The sequence below is a fragment of the Beta vulgaris genome, chromosome 5, assembly GCF_026745355.1.
Source record: "Beta vulgaris subsp. vulgaris cultivar EL10 chromosome 5, EL10.2, whole genome shotgun sequence".
In the NCBI taxonomy this organism is placed as follows: Eukaryota; Viridiplantae; Streptophyta; class Magnoliopsida; order Caryophyllales; family Amaranthaceae; genus Beta; species Beta vulgaris.
Window position 1 is genome coordinate 49,171,312 of NC_079206.1, and position 23,975 is coordinate 49,195,286.

Genomic DNA, 23,975 nt, shown 5'->3' on the forward strand with positions numbered 1-23,975 from the left:
ACTGAGTTTTGTAATGAGAAAGGCTGAGGTTGTACTTGAGGTTACTTATGAATGGAAGCCAGAGAAATGTATGAAATGTAGCAGTTTGGTCATCCAACTGAAATGTGTAATAAGGTGTGGTGCAAAAAAGTCTGGAAGCAAAGGAAGTTGCAATGCCAGTAAGTGATATAATACAGGAGATGTGGTTCCTTTTCAAGAGACTAATCACCCTGCTAAGAATTTAGCACAGACTAGTAAACCTGTTACAACTAAAAATTCTTTTACTGTGTTGAATGAATTGGAGGAAGAACAAGTGCTAATAGGCTCTATTACCTGTGAAGCAAAGAAGGTTTTGAGTGCCAGGAGGGGGGACTCTCCTACAGGCAATGGATAGTATAGTGATATGGAATGCCCGAGGGATTAACAGCATGAATAAGCAAAATGAAGTGAAGAAGCTGTTGAATAAAAGATCCCTTGGCATGTTAGTCTCTTGGAGACTAAGGTAAAGCAAAAAATATGGGTACAATCTATCAAAGGCTGTTTAGAGGCTGGTGTTTCTGTTCAAATTCAGCATACCATAATGGTGGTAGGATCATTTTAGCCTGGAATCCATTAAGTTTTCAGGTGGATATAAGGTGGATGGATGCGCAGGCTATTCATTGCTTTATAAAACCTAGTGGGTTAAATACTGGCTTTTGCTGTACATTTGTCTATGCATTTAATAGTGCAGAGACAGAGAGCAGTTATGGAAAGAATCTGATGAACCAAGCTGACACCATGAGTGAGGCTTGGATTCTTGGAGTGATTTTAACTGTGTTCTCAATAGGAGGAAAGATTAGGTGCGCTGGTTAGAGATGGTGAGATGGAGGCCTTCAGAAGGTGTGTTAATCATTGTGGCTTAGATGATATTAAGTCAAATGGTTGTTACTACACTTGGAACAATAAACAACAAGGTAGTGACAGAGTCTTTTCAAAATTGGATAGAGTACTTGGGAATGACAAATGGAGAGATCAATTCAGTACAGCAGAGGCTATATTTATGGAGGAAGGCCTCTTTGATCATACCCCTACATTGATTAGAGTCCATGAAGGGAGTAGGAACATTAGAGCTCCTTTCAAATATTTTCATATGTGGAGTATGGGAGAGGAGTTCATAAGTAAAGTTCAGAATGCTTGGAACTTTGAAGTCAGAGGATGTGCAATGTTTAAGTTCACCAAGAAGCTGAAACAGGTGAAGATAGTGTTAAAAGAAATGAACAAACAGGGGTTCTCTCAGATCCATATTGAAGATACAAAAGCACAAATAGCTTTGCAAGAAGCTCAGAAGGTGCTACATCTGAATCCTAATAGCATTCAAGCCAGAGAGAGAGAACAATTAGCTGCACAGGAGTATCAGAAGGTTCATGCTAAATATTCTTCTTTTATGCAACAGAAGAGTAAACTATCATGGTTAAAAGATGGAGATGAGAATTCAAAAGCATTTCACAATGCTTTAAAAACTAGAAGACTTCAGAACACTATTTATGGTGTTGCTGATATTGAAGGGAGATGGGTTGAAGGTAGTGAAGAAGTGAACAAAGCTTTCCTGCTTACTACACTCAGCTTCTTGGTACTCCAAGGCATTGCAGGAGTCATGTGCAACAGGAGGTGATTGATGCTGGTCCTGTTTTGAATGCAGAACAATGTCAAGCACTACTGGTACCTTTCTCTCCCGAAGAAGTGAAGCAGGCAATTTTTTCTATTCCTGGTGATAAATCACCAGGACCTGATGGGTTGGGGCAGCTTTCTATAAAGATGCTTGGAGTATTGTTGGTGCTGAGTGTACAACAGCTGTCTTGGATTTCTTTCAATCAAAGAAATTATTGAAGGAGATAAATCATACATTTTGGCTTTGATTCCAAAGGTCAAATGTCCTGGTAATGTCACTGAATTCAGGCCAATTGCGTGCTGCAATGTTATATACAAGTGTATAACCAAGCTGATGTGTTCTAGATTGAGCAAGATTCTCCCTGAAATTATAGCTGCAAATCAGGGTGCTTTCATAAAAGGGAGATTTATAGCACACAATATCTTAATTTGTCAAGATATTGTCAAGAACTATGGGAAGAAGGATGTTGCACCAGGTTGTATCATCAAAATGGACCTTAAAAAAGCATATGATTCAATAGATTGGTGCTTTATTGAAGAGTTACTACAAGCTATGAAATTCCCCTCCAGTTTTGTGGAGATGATTATGGAATGCATTAAATCTCCTAGCTTCTGTTTAATGATAAATGGGGAATTAGTTGGCTTTTTCAAGGGCAAGAGGGGTCTAAGACAAGGTGACCCCCTCTCACCATTGATTTTTTTGATATGCATGGAATATTTCAGTAGAACAATGAAGATTGTAGGTGCGAAAGATGATTTCCAGTTCCACCCTAGATGCACTGGTATCAAACTCAACCATCTGTGCTTTGCAGATGATATCATCATGTGTTGCAAAGGTGAATTCAAGTCAGTACTGAGAATGCTTCAAGGATTCACTCACTTCTCTGAGTCTTCAGGGTTAGAAGCCAATAAACAAAAATCTGAACTGTTTACAGTGGGGTTAAAGCAGCAGGAGGTCCAAAGGCTCCTTAATATGTCAGGCTTCAGTTTGGGGAGTTTCCCTTTCAGGTATTTGGGGTCCCTATATGCTACAAAAGAATTAGTATAAAAGATTGTGAAGGACTTGTGGAAAGAATGACAGCTCGAATTAGGTGTTGGAGTAGTAGGCACCTCTCATACCAAGGAAGACTATGCTTGGTGAACTCAGTTCTCATGAGTTTGCATGTTTACTGGGCTCAAATAATGATCATCCCAAGGAAAGTCTTACAAGATATAAATAAGATATGTAGATCATATCTTTGGATTGGTGAACACTACAGTCAAAGTTCAGGGAATGTAAATTGGGACTCAGTATGCTGTAGTAAAAAAGAGGGTGGTCTTGGAATCAAAAATGTTTTGATTTGGAATCAAGCAACTCTAGGGAGGTATGTGTGGGCAATTGCCTTAAAGAAGGACAATCTCTGGGTAAGGTGGGTGCATGAACAGTATGTAAAAGAAGAAAATTGGTGGGAGTACAACCATCCTCAGCAATGCAGTTGGTATTGGAAAATGATATGCCAGGTGAAAGACCAATTCAAGGTGAACTTTTCTTTGCCTCAGATATTGAATATGGGGGTATATTCAGTAACAGAAGTTTACAAGAGGCAGATGAATGTGCAGCAGAGTGTGAGTAGGTATGGTGCTATCTGGGGTAGACTGAATATACCAAAGCATAGATTTCTATGCTGGCTAGTAATGCTAAACAGATTGAAAACAGCAGATAGACTAACCAAAGTGGGTGTGATAGATGATGCTACATGCTTAATTTGTGGATTAACAGAAGAGACTCACTGTCATCTGTTTTTTCAATGCTATTTTAGCAAAGCAGTTATAAGGAAAAATTTTCAATGGTTGCAAATGCAGTCCCATGATACATCAGTATAGGGTCTGATTGACAGGGTAAACTCAAATGGTGAATCAAGATTCAGAAGACAAGTCAAGATTGCTATCATCTGTGCTACAGTGTATCAAGTATGGTGGGCAAGGAATGATGCTCTATGGAATAGTAAACTAGATATTGTGGAGAAACATGTGTATAGAATTAAACATACATGTATAGATAGAATCTATAGTGTGTTGCCAAAGAAAACAACTATGAGAGATAGAATGTGGTTAAGGGAGCTCTCTCTTACAATGTAATCTTTCTGTTTTTTCCTTCCTAAAGGTTTGGGAGTCCAACCTAGTTGGTTTGCCTCCTTTAGGTTAGGATGGTTGTGATTGGTATGTTCTTAATCAATATACTCACTTAATTAGCAAAAAAAAAAAAGTAGTGCCTTTACCTTTGAAGTTTCCACTTCTCCTGAAGTTGTTGCTCCTGTTCTTTTTTAAGAAATTTTGAAACTTTCTAGTTAGAGACACTACTTCTTCATCACTTTCACTATCATCCGTTTCTACTTCAGTTTTTAAGGCCAACCTTTTATTCTTTGGTTCATTTGATTTAGGATCTAAAACAAGTTCATGAGTCATTAAAGAACCAATTAGTTGTTCTAGTGATAGTTTTGTTAGATCTTTAGCCTCTTGAATAGCAGTGATTTTGAGAAGCCATTTATTAGTCAAACTTCTTAACACTTTTCTAACTAAATCTTCAGAAGAATAGATTTTTCCTAAGGATCTTAGTTCATTAGTTATTAGTGTGAATCTGGTAAACATATCTTTAATAGATTCGTCCTTATTCATTGTGAACAATTCATATTCATGGACTAGTAAATCTATCCTAGACTGTTTTACCTCATTTGTACCTTCATGGGCCAATTCCAGTGTGTCCCAAATTTCCTTAGCAGTAGTACATGCCGAGATTCTTGAATATTCATCAGGTCCAATTCCAGATTGGAGAATACTCATAGCTTTGTATTTCTTTTCGGCCTTTCCGTAGTCAACAGAATTGTACTCATCTTCCTCCTTGTCGATCAGGTTTCCTTCATCATCTTTGTTTTGAATAGGAAGAGGTCCAGTCTTTATGATTCTCCAGCATTGAAAATCAGAACCTTGAATGTAGATCCTCATCCTAGTCTTCCACTATCCATAATCATTCCCGTTGAAAATTGAACACTTGGAATACTTGTCACGGTAGTCATCTTGCGTGTTCATGATTTCTATTCTCTAGATGTAAGTCTTACGAGAATAGTCTGCTCTGATACCACTTGTTGGAACACAAGGTGACACTCAAGAGGGGGGGGGGGGTTGAATTGGGTGGTGGAATCTAATCGATTTTCGCAAAATCTCTTTTATGGCTCAGTGCCTGGCACTGTGCTGAACACTCGTAAATCGCTAATTTAAGTTTTTGCGAATAATAAACTGAAAGTAAGTGAAATTTGATACGCAAACACAGGATATAACGTGGTTCAATCTCACCTCTGAGATCTACGTCCACAAGAAATAAAACTCTTTATTTCTTTGAACCCTAAAATATCAAACTCTTGATACAATAAGATTCCCCTCACTACTAACCCTAGTAGTGACCCCCAACACTTAACTCTAAGTGTTAACACTCTCTATAATGTTAAAGTTACAGAAAAAGAACGATCCTCAATTATGTGCTTCTTAGTCAAGCAAGTAGAGGACAATTACAATCGTATAATAGTAACTTAAATCTGACTCGCTCAGTGCTATGCTCAGTGCCGGAGGAAATAGTTTTCAGCTTTTAATAGACTCGATTTTTCTCTTTGAAAACGTGAGATTTAAAAGTGAATTCTGATTCCCTTTTATAGGGCTTGGTTAGGACGAAAATCACTTAAAAATATCTTTATCTTTTAATCCTTGATTTAAGGGATAAAACTTTATCTTTTTCTATCTTTATCTTTTAAACTTAAAAAGATAAGTTTTCCACATTAGATTTTCTTTTTCAACTCAAAGTCTGTTTATATCTAAAAAGTATTTTTCCAAATCCTTTTTAGAAAATCTGAAAACATGTTTTAATAAAATTCTGTTTTATAAAAATCTTTTATTTGAAAACACGCTTTTATCAAAAACCGATTATTATTAAAATCTTTTCAAAAACTCGTTTTTATCAAAATCTGATTTTTATTAAAATCTTTTCAAAAACTCGTTTTTATCAAAATCTGATTTTTATTAAAATCTTTTCAAAAACTCGTTTTTATCAAAATCTTTTAGAAACTCGGTTTTACAAAATCTTTTTCTAAAAACTCGTTTTCCTTAATCCCTTTTTATTTCTGATTTCGAAAATCTATTTCCTCTTATATAGATATATAATCTTAATATAATTATTTACTTTCTTAACTCAAAGAAAATAATAATTATACTAACTTTATATTTCTATATTTAGCACATAGCATATCACTAAGTTAGAGCATATTACATTTTAATCTAAAGTAACTATTCTAAGAAATTATAAACTAGAACTTCATTCTTGATTCTTCTTTTCTTCAAAGTCTTCGTTTATCAATTTCTTTCTTCATGCATCTGTTGCAACTGTTACATACTTTCATGCTACAACATATTATATTAATTTTCATCATCAAAACATAACATCTGCATAAAACATAACATCTGCAAGAGATTGTATGTTGTTTCTTTGTCTTCCAATAAACAGGAGAAGCACCCAAGAACACAATCTAACCTGTGAGAGATCTACGAGTGAGAGGACAGGCCGCCCAATCAGAATCACACAACCCTGTAGAGATAAGTCACTATCAGCAAGAAGAAGAATACCCTGTCCAAGGGTACCTTTCAAATAACAAACAACACGAAGAGTAGCATCCCAGTGTTCCTGACGAGGGGCCTGCAAAAACTGAGAGAGAATATGAACTGCATAGGCCAAGTCGTGTCGAGTGATAACCAAATAAATCAAGCGACCAACGAGACGCCTATAAGGCGTGACATCCTCCAATAATGTGCTAGAAGCATGCGCAAAGCGATGATTTTGCTCAATAGGAAAGCCAGAAGGCTTGGCACCAAGAAGGCCCCCCATTAGAAATAATATCCAAAGTGTACTTGTGCTGACATAAAAATAATCCAGAAGTACTATGAGCTACTTCAATAGCAAAAAAAATATTTCAGAGCACCAAGATCCTTCACTTCAAAACATTCACACAATTATGCTTTGAATACAGTTAAAGCAGCGGAATCATTACCGGAGATAATAAGATCATCAATATATACTAGAAGATTTAGTTGAATAGTTCCACTAGTGTAAGTGAATAGAGAGTAATCAAAGTAAGACTAAAAAAACAATAGCCTTTTAAAATTGAAACTAACTTGGCAAACCAATAACAAGGAGCTTGCTTCAAAACATACAAAGATTTGCGTAATCAACATACGAAATTTGGATTAGGACATTCAAAACATGGAGGAAGTTTCTTATAAACTTATTCATCAAGATCCCCATGAAGAAAAGCATTGTCAATATCCATCTGTTGAAGTTCTCAATTTTTGGAGGCAGCAATAGCTAAAAAATCTCGACTAATATTCATTTTACCTATAGGTGCAAAATTTTCATTATAATCAACACCTGCCTCTTGATGATCGCCTACTACAACAAGATGAGATTTCAAACGTTCCACAGCCCCATCGATAAATAGTTAATATGATAAACCTATTGACTGCCTAAAGCTCGCTTCCCAGGAGGAAGCTCTTCTAGTGTCCGGGTACCATTATCCTCTAAAGCATGAATTTCAACATGCGTAGAATCTTTCCAACCATCATCCTTTATAACTTCCTTAAAAGACTTGGGTTCAAGGTGGGAAATAACAGAAGCAAGAAATTTGTGATACTTCTCAGAAAAATTTGTGCAATTAATATAATGAGTTATAGGATAAGGAGTACCTGAGAAATTCGAAGGAGACGAAGCAAAGAGAGATGGACTTTCAGTGATGACAGAATGCGTGACAAAATCTTTTAACAAGACAGATGGAATTTTCTCACGTTTCTCACGACCCAAATCATGAGGAAAATGAGAGTTTTGATTTGGCACAGGAGGAGATAAGCCATTTGTGGGATGGGAGTCCAAAGAAAGAGAAGCGGAAGGTGGAGCTGAGCTAGCATGTGGAGAGGAAGGAAGCGAACGCTTTTGGGACTGGAGCTGGGGAGACGTGGGGTCAGGCGAGGGAGAGGGAGAAGATGGGCCAGGCAATGGAGAAGCAATTAGGCCAAACGAGGATTTTTTAGGTGGGTCAAGTAAGGAGGGAAATTGGGTCGATGTAACGAGAGAAGAAGAGTGCTCAAAGCTGGGCCGATTGGTATGGGCTGTGGTAAGGTGATTTCTGGAGCGGGGTTGGATCAAAGTCATCAAAATCAAGATGGATGGGTATGGAGTTACTGGGAAATAAGGAAATAGGGTTAATATTGGCAGCTTGAAGTAATTCAAAAAGGAACATTTCCTAAAAAAAACTTAACATCACGAGATATAGAAAATTCCTTTGTATCTAAATCAAATAATTTCCAACCCTTTTACCAAACGGATAGCCCACAATACATTTTCTACTCATGTTGGCAAACTTGGTACCTTTTTTTGTGATTATGAGCAAAGCAAAGACAACTAAAGGTTCTAATGGCCTCATATGAAGGTGTAATACCATAAAGAACTTCAAAAGGTAAATTGTTATCTAACAATATATATGGATTATGATTTATGATATGAGCAGCTGCAAGAACACTTTCCCCCTAGAAATAGATAGGTAAGTGGGATTGGAAACGACGAGCCCTGCCTACATTAAAAATGTGTTTATGTTTACGCTCAACCCTCTCATTTTATTGTAATGTGGCAACACATGGAGTTGGAAAATAATGCCAGTGGCAGTGAAATAATCAAGCAATTAAATTATGTGCCATTGTCACTTTGAACTATTTTAATTGTTCGGGAGAATTGACAGTCAACCATTGCAACAAAGGCCATAAACATGTGAAAAACCTTGGTTTTATCTTACAAGAATTAGATCCACACAGCACGAGCATAATCATCAACAACAGTTAAAAATAGCGAGCACCACAAGATGAAACATGTCACCCCACGTATCACGCACAATTTATTATTATCTCAAAAATCCTACTAGTTCTAATATCACTTAAAGGAAACTTATCTAGAGGATGTTGAACACGAAAGCAAGTTTCACATCCTTTATGTAGACTACCCTTATGACCACAAAGAGGAGGTAGTAACTTAATCACTCGTTCTGAAAGGTGCCTCATACGCCTATGTCAAAGGTCAGAATTTGAAGTAACAACATGAAGAAAAGCTGATGTCACAGGTGCATCCTTGTAGAAGTAATAAATTCTATCTCGTCCAAGCCTCGTTAGAATATGCGGTCCTGTAAAGCACACATACACGAGTAAAATTCTATAGTACATTGTAATTCAGAAGCTTAATGAGAGACATAATAATTAGTTACAACTGAACTTAGGCACAAAAAGAATATTAGTAAGAATGAAATGATTCGAGAGAGAACAAAACCCTTATGAGTCGCAGTGACAGACGTTAGGAAGGCTAACAGAACAATCAATAACTTCCGCAACATCATATAACCATGACTTCTCAGCAGTGACATGATGAATAGCCCCTGTATCAATAATCCACGCAATAGGATAAAACATACCATTAAGTCGTTCATTGGAAATTTTGGCATTACCAATAAGGCCGGCTAAGGCCTTTCACTGTTAAGCCGAAAAAAGCTAAGGAAAGGAAGGGGTGAACGTTGACTGGGTGATCGTGGAGTAGAGGATCGGGCATTGGCACACGCTAAGCCTCGGCCACGACATGTGGAGCCGTGACCCTGACCGCGCCCTGACGCATCATCACGCGAGGCTTCGGGATACCCGACGACCTCGTAGCATTTTTCGGCATGTCCTGATTTGTGGCAGTGAGTGAAAGGATGAAGAGTCCAACACTGTGACGCGGCCACAACCATGACCCACCAGAAGCTCCATCAATTACCCGTCTCGTATATGCCTCAACTCTAGTGTGGAAAATCTGACACAAATACCACTTGTCAAAACCATGATGAGGACAAAGGCTCTGCAGATCCTTGAATCTTTCCCATGCTTCATACAATAACTCTTCAGGATCTTGGGTGAAAGTCACTATCTTAGTGCGCACATTTGCAGTCTTTTTATATGGATACCATTTGATGACGAAATTTTTTGATAACTCTGTTCAAGTGGTGATGGAGGCAGGCAACTCGTTATACCAAAAAAGAGCTTTGTCTCGCAGAGAAAAGCTAATAAAATCGTTTTCATCTCCTCGGCATAAACATCAACTTGTTTTCGAGTAGCACAACATTGTGAAAATCACTGCATGTGTTGGTTTGGGTCTTCACAAGGTACCCAGCAAATTGATTATTTTGAACCATGTTCAGCACATGAGATTTGAGTTTAAAATTTGAAGCAGCAATAGTAGGGAACCGTACCCCAGTGGGCACATTATCAGGAGATGGTTGTGCATAATCTTTGCAGGTTGCTTTAACCTCGTCACCCATTTTAAGAGTAATAGGTGTGACGGGGAATTCTTTCTTTGGTGAAGATGGTAGAGAAGGTGTCTTTTGGGACGGTAGCCTTGCAGACAACTTTGCTTGCTTACTTTTCTTCTGAGTCTATGATTGGTATTTTCAATCTTCGGATCAAATGGAATGAGATTTGGGGATTTTAATCTACTGCTCATACACCAAAAACACTAAAACAAAAATGAGATGCTCCAAGTGTTCTTCAGAGTAGGTTAGTGTAATACTATAATTCAAATAAAATAAAAATAAACCCTCTCACCAGCAATGGCGCCAAATTTGACAGGCTAAAGTCGTATCACCTAATAAAAAATAACCTAAGGTCCACTAAGTAGTAGTCAGGGAAGTCAGGATCGAATCTACAGGGAGATAACTATACTATTGTATTTAAACTCTAATATTATACTAACTAAATCAGATGAAAATAGTTACTTTACTAAACTAAGCAAATGACATAATTAAATACGTGAGAATGAATCAATTAATAAAGAACTAGGATTATGGATCACTATGCATACATTTCGGGAAGTCATGGTGAAATAACACCTACCTAATTAAGTCAATTTATCTAGGGAACATGTAATTTCTCTCGACCATTACCTTCCTAAAAGATCTCCTAACCGCTCTCACATGGTCAAAGATCACTCTGCCTAATGATTTAAAGCCTATGTGGTATCTCTCCTCTCGAAGCCACTTCAGTATTGTGATAGTATGAATACAAATCAGACCTGATTTATAAATCTAGCATGAATGATTCAATCACACGAAACAATTAAAAAAGAAGGTAATTAGACTAATCTATCAATCCCTCATTGCATACATAGATCCCCACAGTTCCATAAATAAAACTACTGACTCATGTTTATAAAAAAAAAGGATAAAATCGATATATAGTAATTTATACTTAGAATGATTGCAATTTTCTTAGAGATGAATCAAATCTATAATAGAGGAAATAATAAAGAAGATTACCAAATTAAAGAAATTTATAGAACTTGCAAATAATCCAAAGGTTTGATCTTCAATCCAAAGAGAAAAGCAATAAACTAAGGTTTATGAATCACTCTAGAGAGAGAACCATCCAAACAAATGCTAAACAAAAAGTAAATAAAAGATGTCTTATTAATGTTCTAATTTTTGTATTTATATTAAACCTAACATAAAGAAAAAATAATACGAAATAGCTCGAAAATTATTGAAATACACGTGATGGGTCAACCGCCTGGTCGTGCCTAACCCGCCCGATGGAATCGGGCTTCTTATGTTTCAACACAAATCCTTCGCAGCATGAGCAGCAATGTCTACTGCCCGATGTGATTGGGCTGAGCTGCCCGATGGCATTGGGCCACAACACACAAGCTTCGCAAAGTTTAGCACATCACCCATATCATACATCTCACACTCGCCAAACACCTGATGAAGTCAGGCTGATCCCCACCGATGAAGTTGGGCCACTTAAGTTCAGCGCGAGCTTCGCCTCGCAGCAGCACATGAGATTTGCCTTGCCTGATGACATCGGGCCATCTCGCCCGATCGGTTCAGGTCATCAAACTACGACAGGGCCAAAAGAACTCGACCGGGACCGCAACAAAAAGCACTTATGGCGAAGATGGCCGTCTGATATGTTTGGGTGAAACCTCGTCTCTTCATTCCTTGGCTCCAAATAATGCCGAGGCTTCGCTTCTTCTTTTGTCCAAGGCTTCGGAAAGTATTCTCGAGACCTCGGAACTCATCATGTATGCCTTAAAACCTCTCGATTCGAATGTGGTAGACGCAAAGTAGTAGAAAATAGGAAAATGGCTCCGTAAAACCTACAAACCATCACAAAATAGAAATTAAAACAACAACTAGATGGAGAAAGTTAGTATAAAAATGGCTCCTAAGAGCACCATTGAAACACACTTTAGCTTATAAATAGGGGAAACTCTATATAAAACCATAACTTCATAAAGCTTGGGTTTCTCATTGAGCAATCACTCCATATATATACAAGAGTTATAGGAATCCCGTATGGAAAAGAAAATCTAACTAACCATGGATAATAAATCCTAACTAAAAGCTATATTTAACAAAGAGTCATATGCTATCTCTTGAAAATATATATAGTGCGAAGTAGGTACATGAGGCTTTGGGTCAGTTCCTTTTAGATGCCTTACTTCCACTTTTCTTCTCTTGTGCCTAACTGCTTAGAATGACCATCTAGTTCAATCATAACGAGCTTAAGCCTATATTTAGACCCCCAACACTAAACATGAATTTGTTTGAAAATATTTCGAATACATCTTTAATTTGTTTCTATAATTGCTAACCACATGTGATATATAGGTAATTTGGTTGTAAATATTGACCTACAAATAATTCAACAGTTTGCTCTAAAGTCCAATTCGCCAGGAATGCATCTTCATTAATTATTATTAGCCGCTTTTGGAATAAAAGCAATGAGACACAGGTGCAGAAAGTAGTCCTGGCACAATTGACTCGACCATAGTTAATATCCAGTCAAAATTTATTGGATCCGGAACTAAAATATTATTTGAATTCAATCGAAATTTATTAAAATGAATCAAACTAATCAAGAATAATCAAACCGTATAAGAACCTTACTTGAAATTGAAGAGATTTGATATTAATGACTTAATGTGTACTTGAGTATCATATTTACATTTATTTTTTAGTTGGAAAAATAAATACAAAACCAGGAAAATTCTTGTCTCAAGACTAAATCCTAATTGGTCTAAACTATGAAATAAAATAAATTTTGATCCAAGAGAATGTTTATATCTATAGTTGTTGACGAATAGTGTATGAATGATGCTAAATAGTCAGCAACACCATTTGCTTCTCGTTAGGTATCATTGGACTTGATGGTCGTGAAGCTTGTGAGGAGATATTGTATATCCTCGAGGCTATATAGGAGTGGAGTCGTATTTGCTAAGTTGTGTACGAATTGCAAAGACAGGTGCCATTGTGATCGCGGTGAATAATTTTCGCAATGGCTAAATTATCTCTAACTGATCCATCAAATTTTTAGTTACTTGTATTTTTTAATATTTCTATTCATATTGATTACATCTCTCTTATATTCACCAACATTAGCATTGTATACATGGAGTGATTTCCTACCAAACTTGAAACTACCTAATTTAAACTGGTATATTCATTTTTTTTTTACTGAACTTACATACTTAAACACACCTGATCCATCAGAAATACTATATATTCAGTCAAAATCATTCGATAAAAAAGAAGCAAATGATAGATTAGATTATTTTATTCCACTAATAACAAAAGGGTCCAATATATTTGGATCATGTTTATACTACTTGACTAAAAATGACCTATATTAACTCAGATTACCTAATTTGAACCAGACGACTTAATTCATAATCTGATTGCCACTCTCACAAGCAATTCAACATTTGGTTTGATTTAAACTCCGGTGAACTTCCACTCAGGTCAGCTTTGAGTGGACCTAAAATTTGGTTCGATCAAAAAATGTTTTTCACTATTATACGAAAGCATAAATTGACTGAATTCAAGCTAGTGCAAATTGAATATGACTATCATGAGGATTATATTCTTCCTCCTAACAAACACCCACTATAAGAGGTCCTTTTCTCACACAAGCAAATTTGATAAGGTTTTCTAAACTCAAGCCAAGCATTCTTTTTTATTTATCCCGTGTTGATGTTCGTCACTTTCCATTGTTCTTCTTATACAATTTGGAGGAAACCACGCTATAAGTTGGAACCATCTTTTTCACTACTCAATACTCAAAAGATTATGGAGTATTAGAAACGACTTGCCTTGCCTTCTTCTATAGGAATTTTTCATATATATAACCACCTTATGATTCTGTTAAGTGTTACAATTCAATTTGGGGAGGGAAAATTGTGGTGAACTCCGCACATGACGCCACAGTTCTCACCATAGGACTAAACCATATATGGTAATTCTTTATGTTGGAAGATAGTACTTGAAATGATGACTAGAGAATATACACATCATGTCGATGAAGGCCCCTGCCAGATTAGAATCTCTCCAAGGTTAACTCTGTTCGAGTTTGCGGGCAGACATTTTGAGAGTGGGGGATGATAAGAGGAAATCCTCTTTCAAAGTGCTCTTAGTAGTAGTCGAACCCCTAACTTTGAAGTTGAAAGGTTCATTCCTTACTGCTAGGCCAAACTTAGCTTGATAAATATAATCTACTTACTGATTCAGTTTAATGCTACATCACTACATCAGTAACATTGACATACCTAACTTGAGACAAAGGTCGTTGCTTGATACCCTGAATATATAGAAAATATACTTTGTTACAAATTCTCGATATCTATATAATGCACCTGAGATCACATTGATTGGCGATCTCTATATTTAGTCTCGGTCATCAATTATATTTCATTAAAATCATCCCACTATCGTTCAAATCCTTGATTTATCGTTTCAATGTACTAGCTTTAGGTTGTAATTCATGTTTAAAATGCAAATTTTATCATTGTTAAAAAAAAAACATCGCACTATGAATATATTCTATCTGTACTATTGTAACACCCTTAAAAGCAATAGTAACCTTCTCTGGATTTTGTGCAATAACATTACATTTTCCTATGACAATGGAAAAAGTGAAAAAGGAAAAAAAAAACACTGTTACTATCTAATATGCTACATTCATTTTAAACTTCGTTTTAAACATCATCTTTTTATAGTTTATATAAAGATCAATTAGACGTTAGTGATCAAATAAAGATGGTGTTGATAAATGTGAGTTAACATGGGTGTGCAACTAAAAAGGATGAGGACGTGAGGACAGTGAGGTAACTTGATCAATTCAGATCTAAATTAGTTGGAACAAGAATAGATGATATATCTCTCTTCTGTTCTAAAACTCTATTATATGGTAGAATATGTTCTTCTTATTATTGTTTTCCTCATATATCTACTAAATAGTCCGTCATTTTTATTCTCTATATGTAGCATAAGTTAAAACACTTTTTGTTAAAGTGGTAGCATTTTTTTTTGTCTCTACTGGAAACTCCTTGATAAGAAGAAGGATTTTACTAGACCAACATCTATAGTAGGGAAGCCAACCAATCTACACAGGTCAATGCTTGAGAATAGGGGGATTAGGGAATCTTTAATTTACTCCCAAACACAAGTAGGTGGTGGAGCTCGAACTTGTTACCACAAAGTCACAAAGTGAGTTTCCCACCACCTCCACCAAGCAATCTTGGTGAAGTGCGTGGTAGCAATAGCCACCATTGTATGTCGTGGTATTTAGTTCGTATTTGTATGTGATAGTAGTTAACTATTAGATGTAAGTTGTGAAAGGTTAAAGAGGATTAAGATTGACCTAGGGATTGTAAGACACTCCTTCCATCCCTATGACAAACGCTAGATTCTCAATTCTCATTACCTTAAAAAAAGGTTATAAAAGGTTAAAACTATTTTACTAAATATCACTTTTAACTGTTTGTGTATAATATTGACATAGTCAAATCCCTCAAAATTATTTCGAAATTTGATGTTGAACATGCTCTAAATCTTAGATGACATATTTAACATTTTCTAACTTGAAAATTTAAGGTTGTTCATTATCTATTTTTGTATTGTAATATTAAGTATTTTGAAATCTAAAAACAATAATATGAAAACCAAAAAAAATACTATATTTTTAGTGTATTAAGTTTCAAAATAAACATGATATGTATTAGTATGACTAGTTATACAACCTAGCTATACACATGAGTTTTAAATTTTTAAAACCAAAATATAGAATTTTTAAAACCAAAATATAGATATAGCAGTGACTCCGAATAGACACTTAGTTTTGATCCGCTAAAGAATAAAATTAATGTTTCTTACAAATGCAATATCTAATAGGCAATTTTTTAAAAAAATAATTAAATGACAAAAATAAAAAAACTCACATGCATCCATTCCATAACTATAGTAAACAAACCTTTGTGTCATAACTCATCATTACCCTAAAGAGCTAAATTACCATTAACCTAAAAAAAACTCACCAAAGATTTAGCAAACGAACAAATCTGACCTCTCCTAACAATCTGATTCTTCTTCCTAACATTTTGCAATAACCTTGAAAATATTTAGCTCCCTCCTCCTTTTCTTCCCCCATTTTGCTCTGACTTTCTCATTACACTACATTAATTACCCTATATTTTTCTTCAAAATTCACTTTCTCTTTTCTTAATAAAAAAATAAATTTACTTCTATATAAACATACATACTCTCACATACACTCCTCATTATTCCATACATATTCGATTATTTCTCCCTCTTTTTCTCAAAATTAAAAATTAATTTCTTACCCATTTTAATTTTCTGCCATTGCATTATTCACAATATAATGCAATCATATGCAGAAGGAAAAGAAGAGGAAAGCCATTTAGAAACTAAAGCAAAAAAAATGGTTGAATTTATCCAAATTGGTTTGAGAGTATCAGCACTTGTTACTTCAATTGCTGCTACTTCCATTGTTTTCACTTCCAAACAAACTACCCTTGTCTTTGGCATTCAAATGGATGCCAAATACACCTATTCCTCTGCTTTCAAGTAATTAATACTATCTCAATTTACCATTTTCAATTATTTTTTGCTATTTAAATTTATATCATCGTTTCAAGTCAACAAGATTTCCCTAGTTCATATAATAACGGCTATCAAAAAATTAATTATATTCATATCAACCAAATAACTAGTCGTATATAAAGTCAAAGTCTTAGAAGATAACATTGTCTTAATATTCCGATCCTTTGGTTTTTCGTTTTCATGTTACGTTTTTTTTGTTCAAGTACAAAATATTTATGATTCAATATAATATGTTTTTTTACTGAATATACCACCAAAATTTGATACGAACATAATATAACTAATGTTGTATATTAATTAGCATGCATGAATTTTGATAATCTTTGTGTTATATATCCTAATTTGGTTTTGTGTGCAGGTTTTTTGCATTTACAACTGCAATTGCAAGTTTGTTTTCTTTTCTTTCTCTGGGTTTTACCTTCATCCTCCGGCGAGTGGTATCATCCAAAACCAAATATCATTTCTTCTTTTTCATGCATGATCTGGTAATAAAACAAGAACTGCCCTTTTATCTTTTTTTTCACCTAAGGGAAATAATAGTTTGGTTTATTTCCATCCTTCAATTGCTAAATTACATATTTTTAGAAAGTTTTTCATATCGTACTTTATTTCCCAAAACTTAATTACTACACTCCTTATATCAAAATGAACTAGCTCATTCAATACCATTCTTACTAACTAGCTAAGTACCACTTACCACATTTAGGTGTCTTAGCTCACCTATATTATCAAGAATGAAACATTATTTCTATGGTGTAAAATTAAACTTGGATGATGATTTTTCAGGTTTTTTAGGGGAAATAAACTTGGATGATTAATTTTATTTATTTTTATTAGGAAATTAAGTCAGCCCAAGGGCTAACCCTTACAAGACTACTAGCCTGTAGGAAACACCAACACATTGGCTGGTAACAGCATTTTATGCTGGGGGTAAGGATCGAATCCCTGACCTCAGGGGCCAAGGGCGAGCACTCTACCCACTTGAGCTCACTCCTATCCTTAAACTTTGATGATTAATGACTACATATATAGTATTACATTGTATCAGTTTTTTATCATGGTATGTACATGTTATCCTGTACACCTAGCTTACTCTTTTAAAATTTAAGTGAAGAAGCAATAGTACTAGGTCTAGAGGTTTAACGTGGTAAAAGCTAGCACGTGAATATAGGATTACCTATTTACATACAATGATACAAATGAGTTCATATGATCGAAGTCCAAATTTAATGTGTGGAATTTGCTTTTCAACGGTTCGTTCTTGTTTAGATACGATGACATTATTAAAGAAGAACACAGAGAATTGATGACAAAACTCACTTGCACTGTTGCACAACATACAAATAATAAATATCTCTAAAAAAGTAACAGATAATCAGAACAAAATGAGTTACTTAACCAGAAACCACTTTAAGATGAACAATATATCTTGATTACATCCCCTCAAAAAAAAAAAATATATATCTTGATTACATAATGCAGATAACAATGAACTATATGTACATCATGATAAGGAAAACAAAAAAAATGTAATTAGAAGGGAAGATCAGGCAGATAATTATTGTAACTGAAAATCTACTGAATTCAATTAGTAATAGGAAAGGCAAAAACAGTTACGTTGTTGATTTTCTTTTTGGAAGATGACATATATAGGAGTATGTTATTTGAGATAATGGATTCGATATACTATGTATAGATCAGATCTATTAGATGGGGCTAACGTACAAAGAAATGTTTTGGCAAAAAATGAAAAATGCAGGTGATAATGTCAGTGTTACTAGCAGGATGTGCCGCAGCAACAGCAATAGGTTACGTGGGGCAATATGGATATGAACATGCAGGGTGGATGCCAATTTGTGATCATTTTCCCACTTTCTGCCACAAAGTTACTGCTTCTGTTGTCCTTGCCTATTTCTCTTTAATCTTCTTTTTCTTCCTCACTATCATCTCTGCTACCAAGTCCACCTCTCCTTTCTCTCAACCTACTCAAATTCAGAATCTCTAAACTATTATTTACTATTATATATATACCTCTACTACATTAATTCACTCGTACGTTCGAGGTTACATTTGGTAGTCACATTACTAGTTCAAATTACGCCGTCAACAAGCTAAGCGTGGCTATTATTGTATATGATGTTGGTATTATTGCATGTTTGTTCTTTTAGTAAGAAGTAAATGTTGACCTATATATGTATTTTTTAATTTTTTTCATCTTCCATAGATATGATTTAGTAGGTTTGTCTAGTACTTATTTTTCCGTTTTAGCAACAAGTTTCTTATCATTTGGCTTCTTCCTCTTACATGTATTCAGTTATGTTGTATGAAAAGAAACGCAATTGAAAGAAACTCATGAGCTTGTTAGGTGTACACATTAGTCTGCTGGATTAAGTGCCATACAGGGGAAATTGTCACTTTCTAAGACAGACCATGAGATGTACGTAGTATGTATTTATGCAATTAAATGTCAAGTAGTAGCACGTAGTACTTATATATTAACGCAAAAATATATTTGGTTTTTGCTTAGTTTTGGGAACTCCTTTCGGGCTGGCATGCTCGTGACTAGTCATATAATAGTTTTTTGATAGTTAGCCTCTTTTTGGTAAAAGCTTCAAGTGAAATTAATTTAATCAACCTACATATATACTGTTTGTATTGCATAATTATCATGTTATTATGCTCATTTCATCTCAAAATAAGTTCTAGGTGGGTATTGTTTTTTGAAGTTTCTAGATCGTGGAATTCAATTTGAATGTTAGTTTCAATTTATTATTGTATTATGGAATAACAAAAGTGAAAAATATACTATCTCTTTCGAATAAATCTAAAATACTTTTTACATAGAGTACTAATCAATATACAACTTTTTTTTTTATAGAAAAACAGATCAATATATAAATTGACAAAACTTTTAATGGAAGTAGACTTTTACCAACTAATCCAAATCACAACGTGGCCTTTATGTTAGATAGAGGTAATGTTACTACCATTTTGGGATGTCAAGTAACATTTATTGTGGTACATTGAATCAAACCTCAAAACGTTTAATTTGTGCTTTAACATAAGGATCCAATGGAAATATGAAGCCCATTAAGCGAAGTCAATAGAGGTCAAAGTCAACAAAATTCAAAGGAAGGTCATCAAGATTATCAAAAGATGAAGTCAAAGAATAACAATCAAAAGAAGATGATGAGAGGACGCTACAACATGAAGACAAATGTGCATTAAAGAGCAACAATTATTCAATGCAAAAAAACGGTTGAGGTTTGAATCAAATATATGATTCAAACATTTTCCCTCCCCAACATGTATGGAAGTTACATGTTACGATTCTCTATAAATAGAGAAATTATTATCAAGAAACAGACATGCAATCCATCAAACTCTAGAATTTCTTAATTCTCTAGCGTAGCTAGCACTAGGATAGCCTAATATAACCCCCATCTAGGGTTATAGTTTAGTTCCTTAGATTTAGTTTAAGCATGTTCTGGTACCATTAGGCAAGATCTCAAAATTTCCAATAGAAGCAAGCTAGGAACCATGGAGGTAACAACCTTCGTGTCTCCTTTTTAAATTGTGTAGCCTGACTTATCCCTTGTGTGTTGTAAAATCCATCTCTAAGATTGTGGCATGTGTGGGAATTTTATACTTTAATTAAAAGATTGATTATCGTTTGCTCTATTTATTGTTTTTTGCCTTAATTTAATTTATGTCATAGTTTGATTATTAATTAAATTGCTAGAGTACGTTAACAAGATTTTATCTAATTCGAACCGGTAATTCCCCAGGTACTAAGTCTCCCAAGGCATTCAATACCAAACTATTGAGTGTTTATTGATTTATTTGTAAGGTCAACAAACTAATTTACACCAAGAAGTTTTTTGGCGAGGATAGTGTGAGAATAGGATTCATAATAAGATTATAAAAATTCTTGTTCTTCACATTTTCGAAAACTAACTGTAAAAAACAGTTAATTTTTTTCTAAAATGCCGGAAACACGTTCTAAGAAGAATAAAGAAGTTGCTTAGGGTGAATCAAATTTCCACAACATGGAAACTAGTTCTTATATCCCTCCAGGGACAAGGGTGCATGGTAACAACGGTGGACCAATTCACCATGGTCATGAGGAGTCGGTTGGAGAGACCTCATCAAGGGATGGCTCGCTCATCTCCAAGTAGTGCTGGTCGTGTACTTATACACCAAATGTATGGAGAGTTCATGGAGGGTTCTAGCCCATGAGTCTGCCAGAGTACTATTAGAAGCCAGAGAGAGTCAGAGACAACAATTTGACTCTAACTACAGAGTTCTAGTCCATGAGTCTGCCAGAGTCTTCACGGATATCCTCCGAAGGATAAGTCAAGAGAATAAAGATATTAACTTTAGGCAAATCGATAAGATCCTTGTGGATATCAATGATACTATCAGTGCAACTTTCACGGCAATGTCTAAGTCTCTTGCCATTGAGGTAGCTTTTTGCCTAGAACCACTAGTCGAAAAACACTATCAGTTAAATAAGAACTAGTTAAGGCCTTAGAAGAGGTTCCGTTAAATAGAGCAAGGGGAAGTTGTGGCACAACGCTAGATGTCCCTCCACTAGGTTACCCTCCAAGGGTACATTTCTCTCATCTTGAAACTAGGGGTACAATTATCCCAAGTGATCCACAAACTTCCTCTCATGTGCATTAAACAAGGGGAATACCCATGAGCCATGGAGAGGGTAATCATGGAAATCTTAAAAGAAGTGATGGAATGGCAGCGAGAGTGGAGCCAGGATGGCACCAGGCGTCAGGACATCCTCAACCTTCACTTTCAATGGGTGGTGGACAAGTTGGTGACAACACACACCAACCTGGATCATCACAGGGAGGACAGAGGCAATGTACTTTTGTAGCAAACAACAATAGCACACCATATGCCTATATACCTCCTAGCCAACCAACTATGGTTGATACTCATTATTATAGGAATGCTCTAGGGTTTGATCAGCCCCAAGCCCCATTTGCTCAAGCACTTGATGCTTATTATCAAGGGATGCCTACAAATGAAAACACACCCCCGCCACAAATAGCACAAGGAGCAGTCGATCATACCTTCATGCACAATCAGGAAATTCCTATGGGAGGTTATCAAAACCAACCTTTCAACCCTAGTCTTAATCCTACATATGATCATGCAGGAAACATGGGATATGGGAATATGGGATATCAAGGAAGGCATGATCCATTGGTAGCGCAGGTTGAGACACTAGTTCAAAGATTAGTGGATGATACCTCTAGGAGAAATCAGAGGCAGAGAGGTCAAAAACCTTCCCCTGATTGGATTGATAGAGAAAATACATTTCCTAGAACTTTTAAGGTACTAACTTGAAGAACATGATAGAGTTCCTGCTGAAGAACATTTAGTTAGGTTCAATTGTCAGTGTAAGGAAGCAGCTGAAAATGATTTCTTAAAACTTATAATGTTTTCCATGTCTCTTACTGACACTGCTTTTTGGTGATACACTAATTTACCACCCAATTTTATTCATTCCTGGCAGGATATGCAGGTGCAATTTATAAATAATTTTGCATGCACTAAACCAGGAATGACCCTAGGTATGTACAGATGGCACGTGAATAGGTACATACAACAGACCAGTACCAAGTGTTCAGAGGATTTTTGACTAGGCAATTAAATCTTAAAAGAATGGGTTCATTTAATATGCTAAATCACTAACTAACTACACTACAATACTCACTTGGTCTTTTTTGGGGTGAGGGGGGAATCATTTAGGAAAAATGAAAACTAATAATCCCACCTTTGGCACTTATTCTGAAAACAATCTCACCTTTTCGAAATCTGGAAACAATCACACCTTTACAATCCCACCTTTACCCCACATCTTCTCAAAATGAGCCTTTTACTGGTTTGTGAAATTGTTAACTTATTTTAGAAGGTGACTTGCTACGTGTCACCTTCTAATTGATTTTTTTTAAAAATGAGACTCTTTCCTCCCCTGCCGGAGCCCCCCTTGCCTGTTCCTCAGAGCCCCCATCCCCTTGCCTCCCCTGCCCCCTATCGCCTGCCAGAACCCCCATCCCCTTCCCCTTCCCCCTTCCCTCCCCTCCCCTGCCGGAGCCCCCCCTTCCCTGACTAGTGGTATGGGTTTTGGTTCGAGGTGGTGGGTGTCGGGTAGAGGTGATCATTTTGGCCCGGCCCGGCCCGCTTTTTGGCCGAGTTTTGGGCAGAATTTTTGGGCCCGCGGGCCGGGCCCGGCCCGGCCCGCTCGGATTTTTTTCGTCTTTGAGCGGGCTTTGGGAAAGCCAAAAACGACTTTTTAGTCTATTTTTTGACCCGGCCCGTTTTGGCCCGCAAAAGCCCGCTAATTTAGGCCCGAAATAGCGGGCTTTGGACACAAAAATTCGGCCCGATTTAGGCCCGCCCGGCCCGACCATTGGCAAATTTTTTGGCCGCGGCCCGGCCCGAACCGGCCCATGATCACCTCTACTGTCGGGGTGTGAGGTGGGTTTCGGTCTGGTGGGGTGGGGTTTTGTTCTAGTGGGGGTGAGGGTCAGGTGGAAGGGGGTCACAATGAAGGTGGGGTGAGGTTCCGGGTTCTGGTTTAGTGGTGGTGGGATGGTTTCCTTTTCAACGGTGGTCGGGTTAAAGGGGGGTGGCGGCGATCAGGTGAGAGGGGGTGGCGGCGGTCGAGTGAGAGAGGGTGGCGGTGGTCAGGTGAGATGGGGTGTGGTGGTGGTGGTAGTCGGTTTAGGGATGGTGATGAGCCATGAAAGAAGGATGTAAGGTGAAGAGAGAGAGAGAGAGAGATTAAAGGACAAAAAAAAAACTGGTAAACAGGTTGGAGGTAATAAGGCCTGTTTTAAGAAGACGGAGGAGGGTAAAGGTGGGATTGTTTCCAGATTTTGAGGAGGTGGGATTGTTTTCAGAAGAAGTGCCAAAGGTGCGATTATTAGTTTCCATTTTTTGAATCATTTAAAGACAAGATAATATTTTTATTTTTGAAGACTACAAATGCACGTTGGTAAATAATCCAGGGCGTATTGCCCGGGACACGAACTAGTTGAATATTAAAAATTAAAAATTTTATATACACACTAACAAATCTAAAATTACAGTATAATGACAAATTCTTTCTCCATTTTTTTTCTAATTCAACAGTTGGTTTTGACATGGTTTTTACGGAAATAAAAAATGGGTAGTTTAGTATAGAGGTACCTATTTAGTTAACTAGAGTAGGGGATAAATAAATCCTTGATAAAGTAAACGCAACTTTATATGTCAATTTGGGTAATAAATGATGGTTTTATTAAC

The 23,975-nt window shown here is 36.2% G+C and overlaps 2 protein-coding genes and 1 non-coding gene across 3 annotated transcripts; all 3 read left to right on the forward strand.

Annotated features, from left to right (window-relative positions):
- Nucleotides 1-841: 841 nt before the first annotated feature.
- LOC130591438 (uncharacterized) lies at nt 842-3,489 on the forward strand. Its single transcript, XM_057394759.1, has 4 exons — nt 842-1,538; nt 1,658-1,800; nt 1,883-2,634; nt 2,886-3,489. Exons 1-4 carry the CDS (start codon nt 842-844, stop codon nt 3,487-3,489), a joined length of 2,196 nt encoding a protein of 731 aa, XP_057250742.1.
- Nucleotides 3,490-9,548: 6,059 nt separating this feature from the next.
- Nucleotides 9,549-9,652, forward strand: LOC125498149 (small nucleolar RNA R71). Its single transcript, XR_007274915.1, has one exon. It is a non-coding gene; the product is annotated as a small nucleolar RNA R71 (small nucleolar RNA).
- A 6,697-nt stretch (nt 9,653-16,349) lies between these two features.
- LOC104893884 (CASP-like protein 1F2) lies at nt 16,350-19,192 on the forward strand. Its single transcript, XM_057394860.1, has 3 exons — nt 16,350-16,628; nt 17,023-17,149; nt 18,424-19,192. Exons 1-3 carry the CDS (start codon nt 16,423-16,425, stop codon nt 18,667-18,669), a joined length of 579 nt encoding a protein of 192 aa, XP_057250843.1. The 5' UTR covers nt 16,350-16,422; the 3' UTR covers nt 18,670-19,192.
- Nucleotides 19,193-23,975: the final 4,783 nt, after the last annotated feature.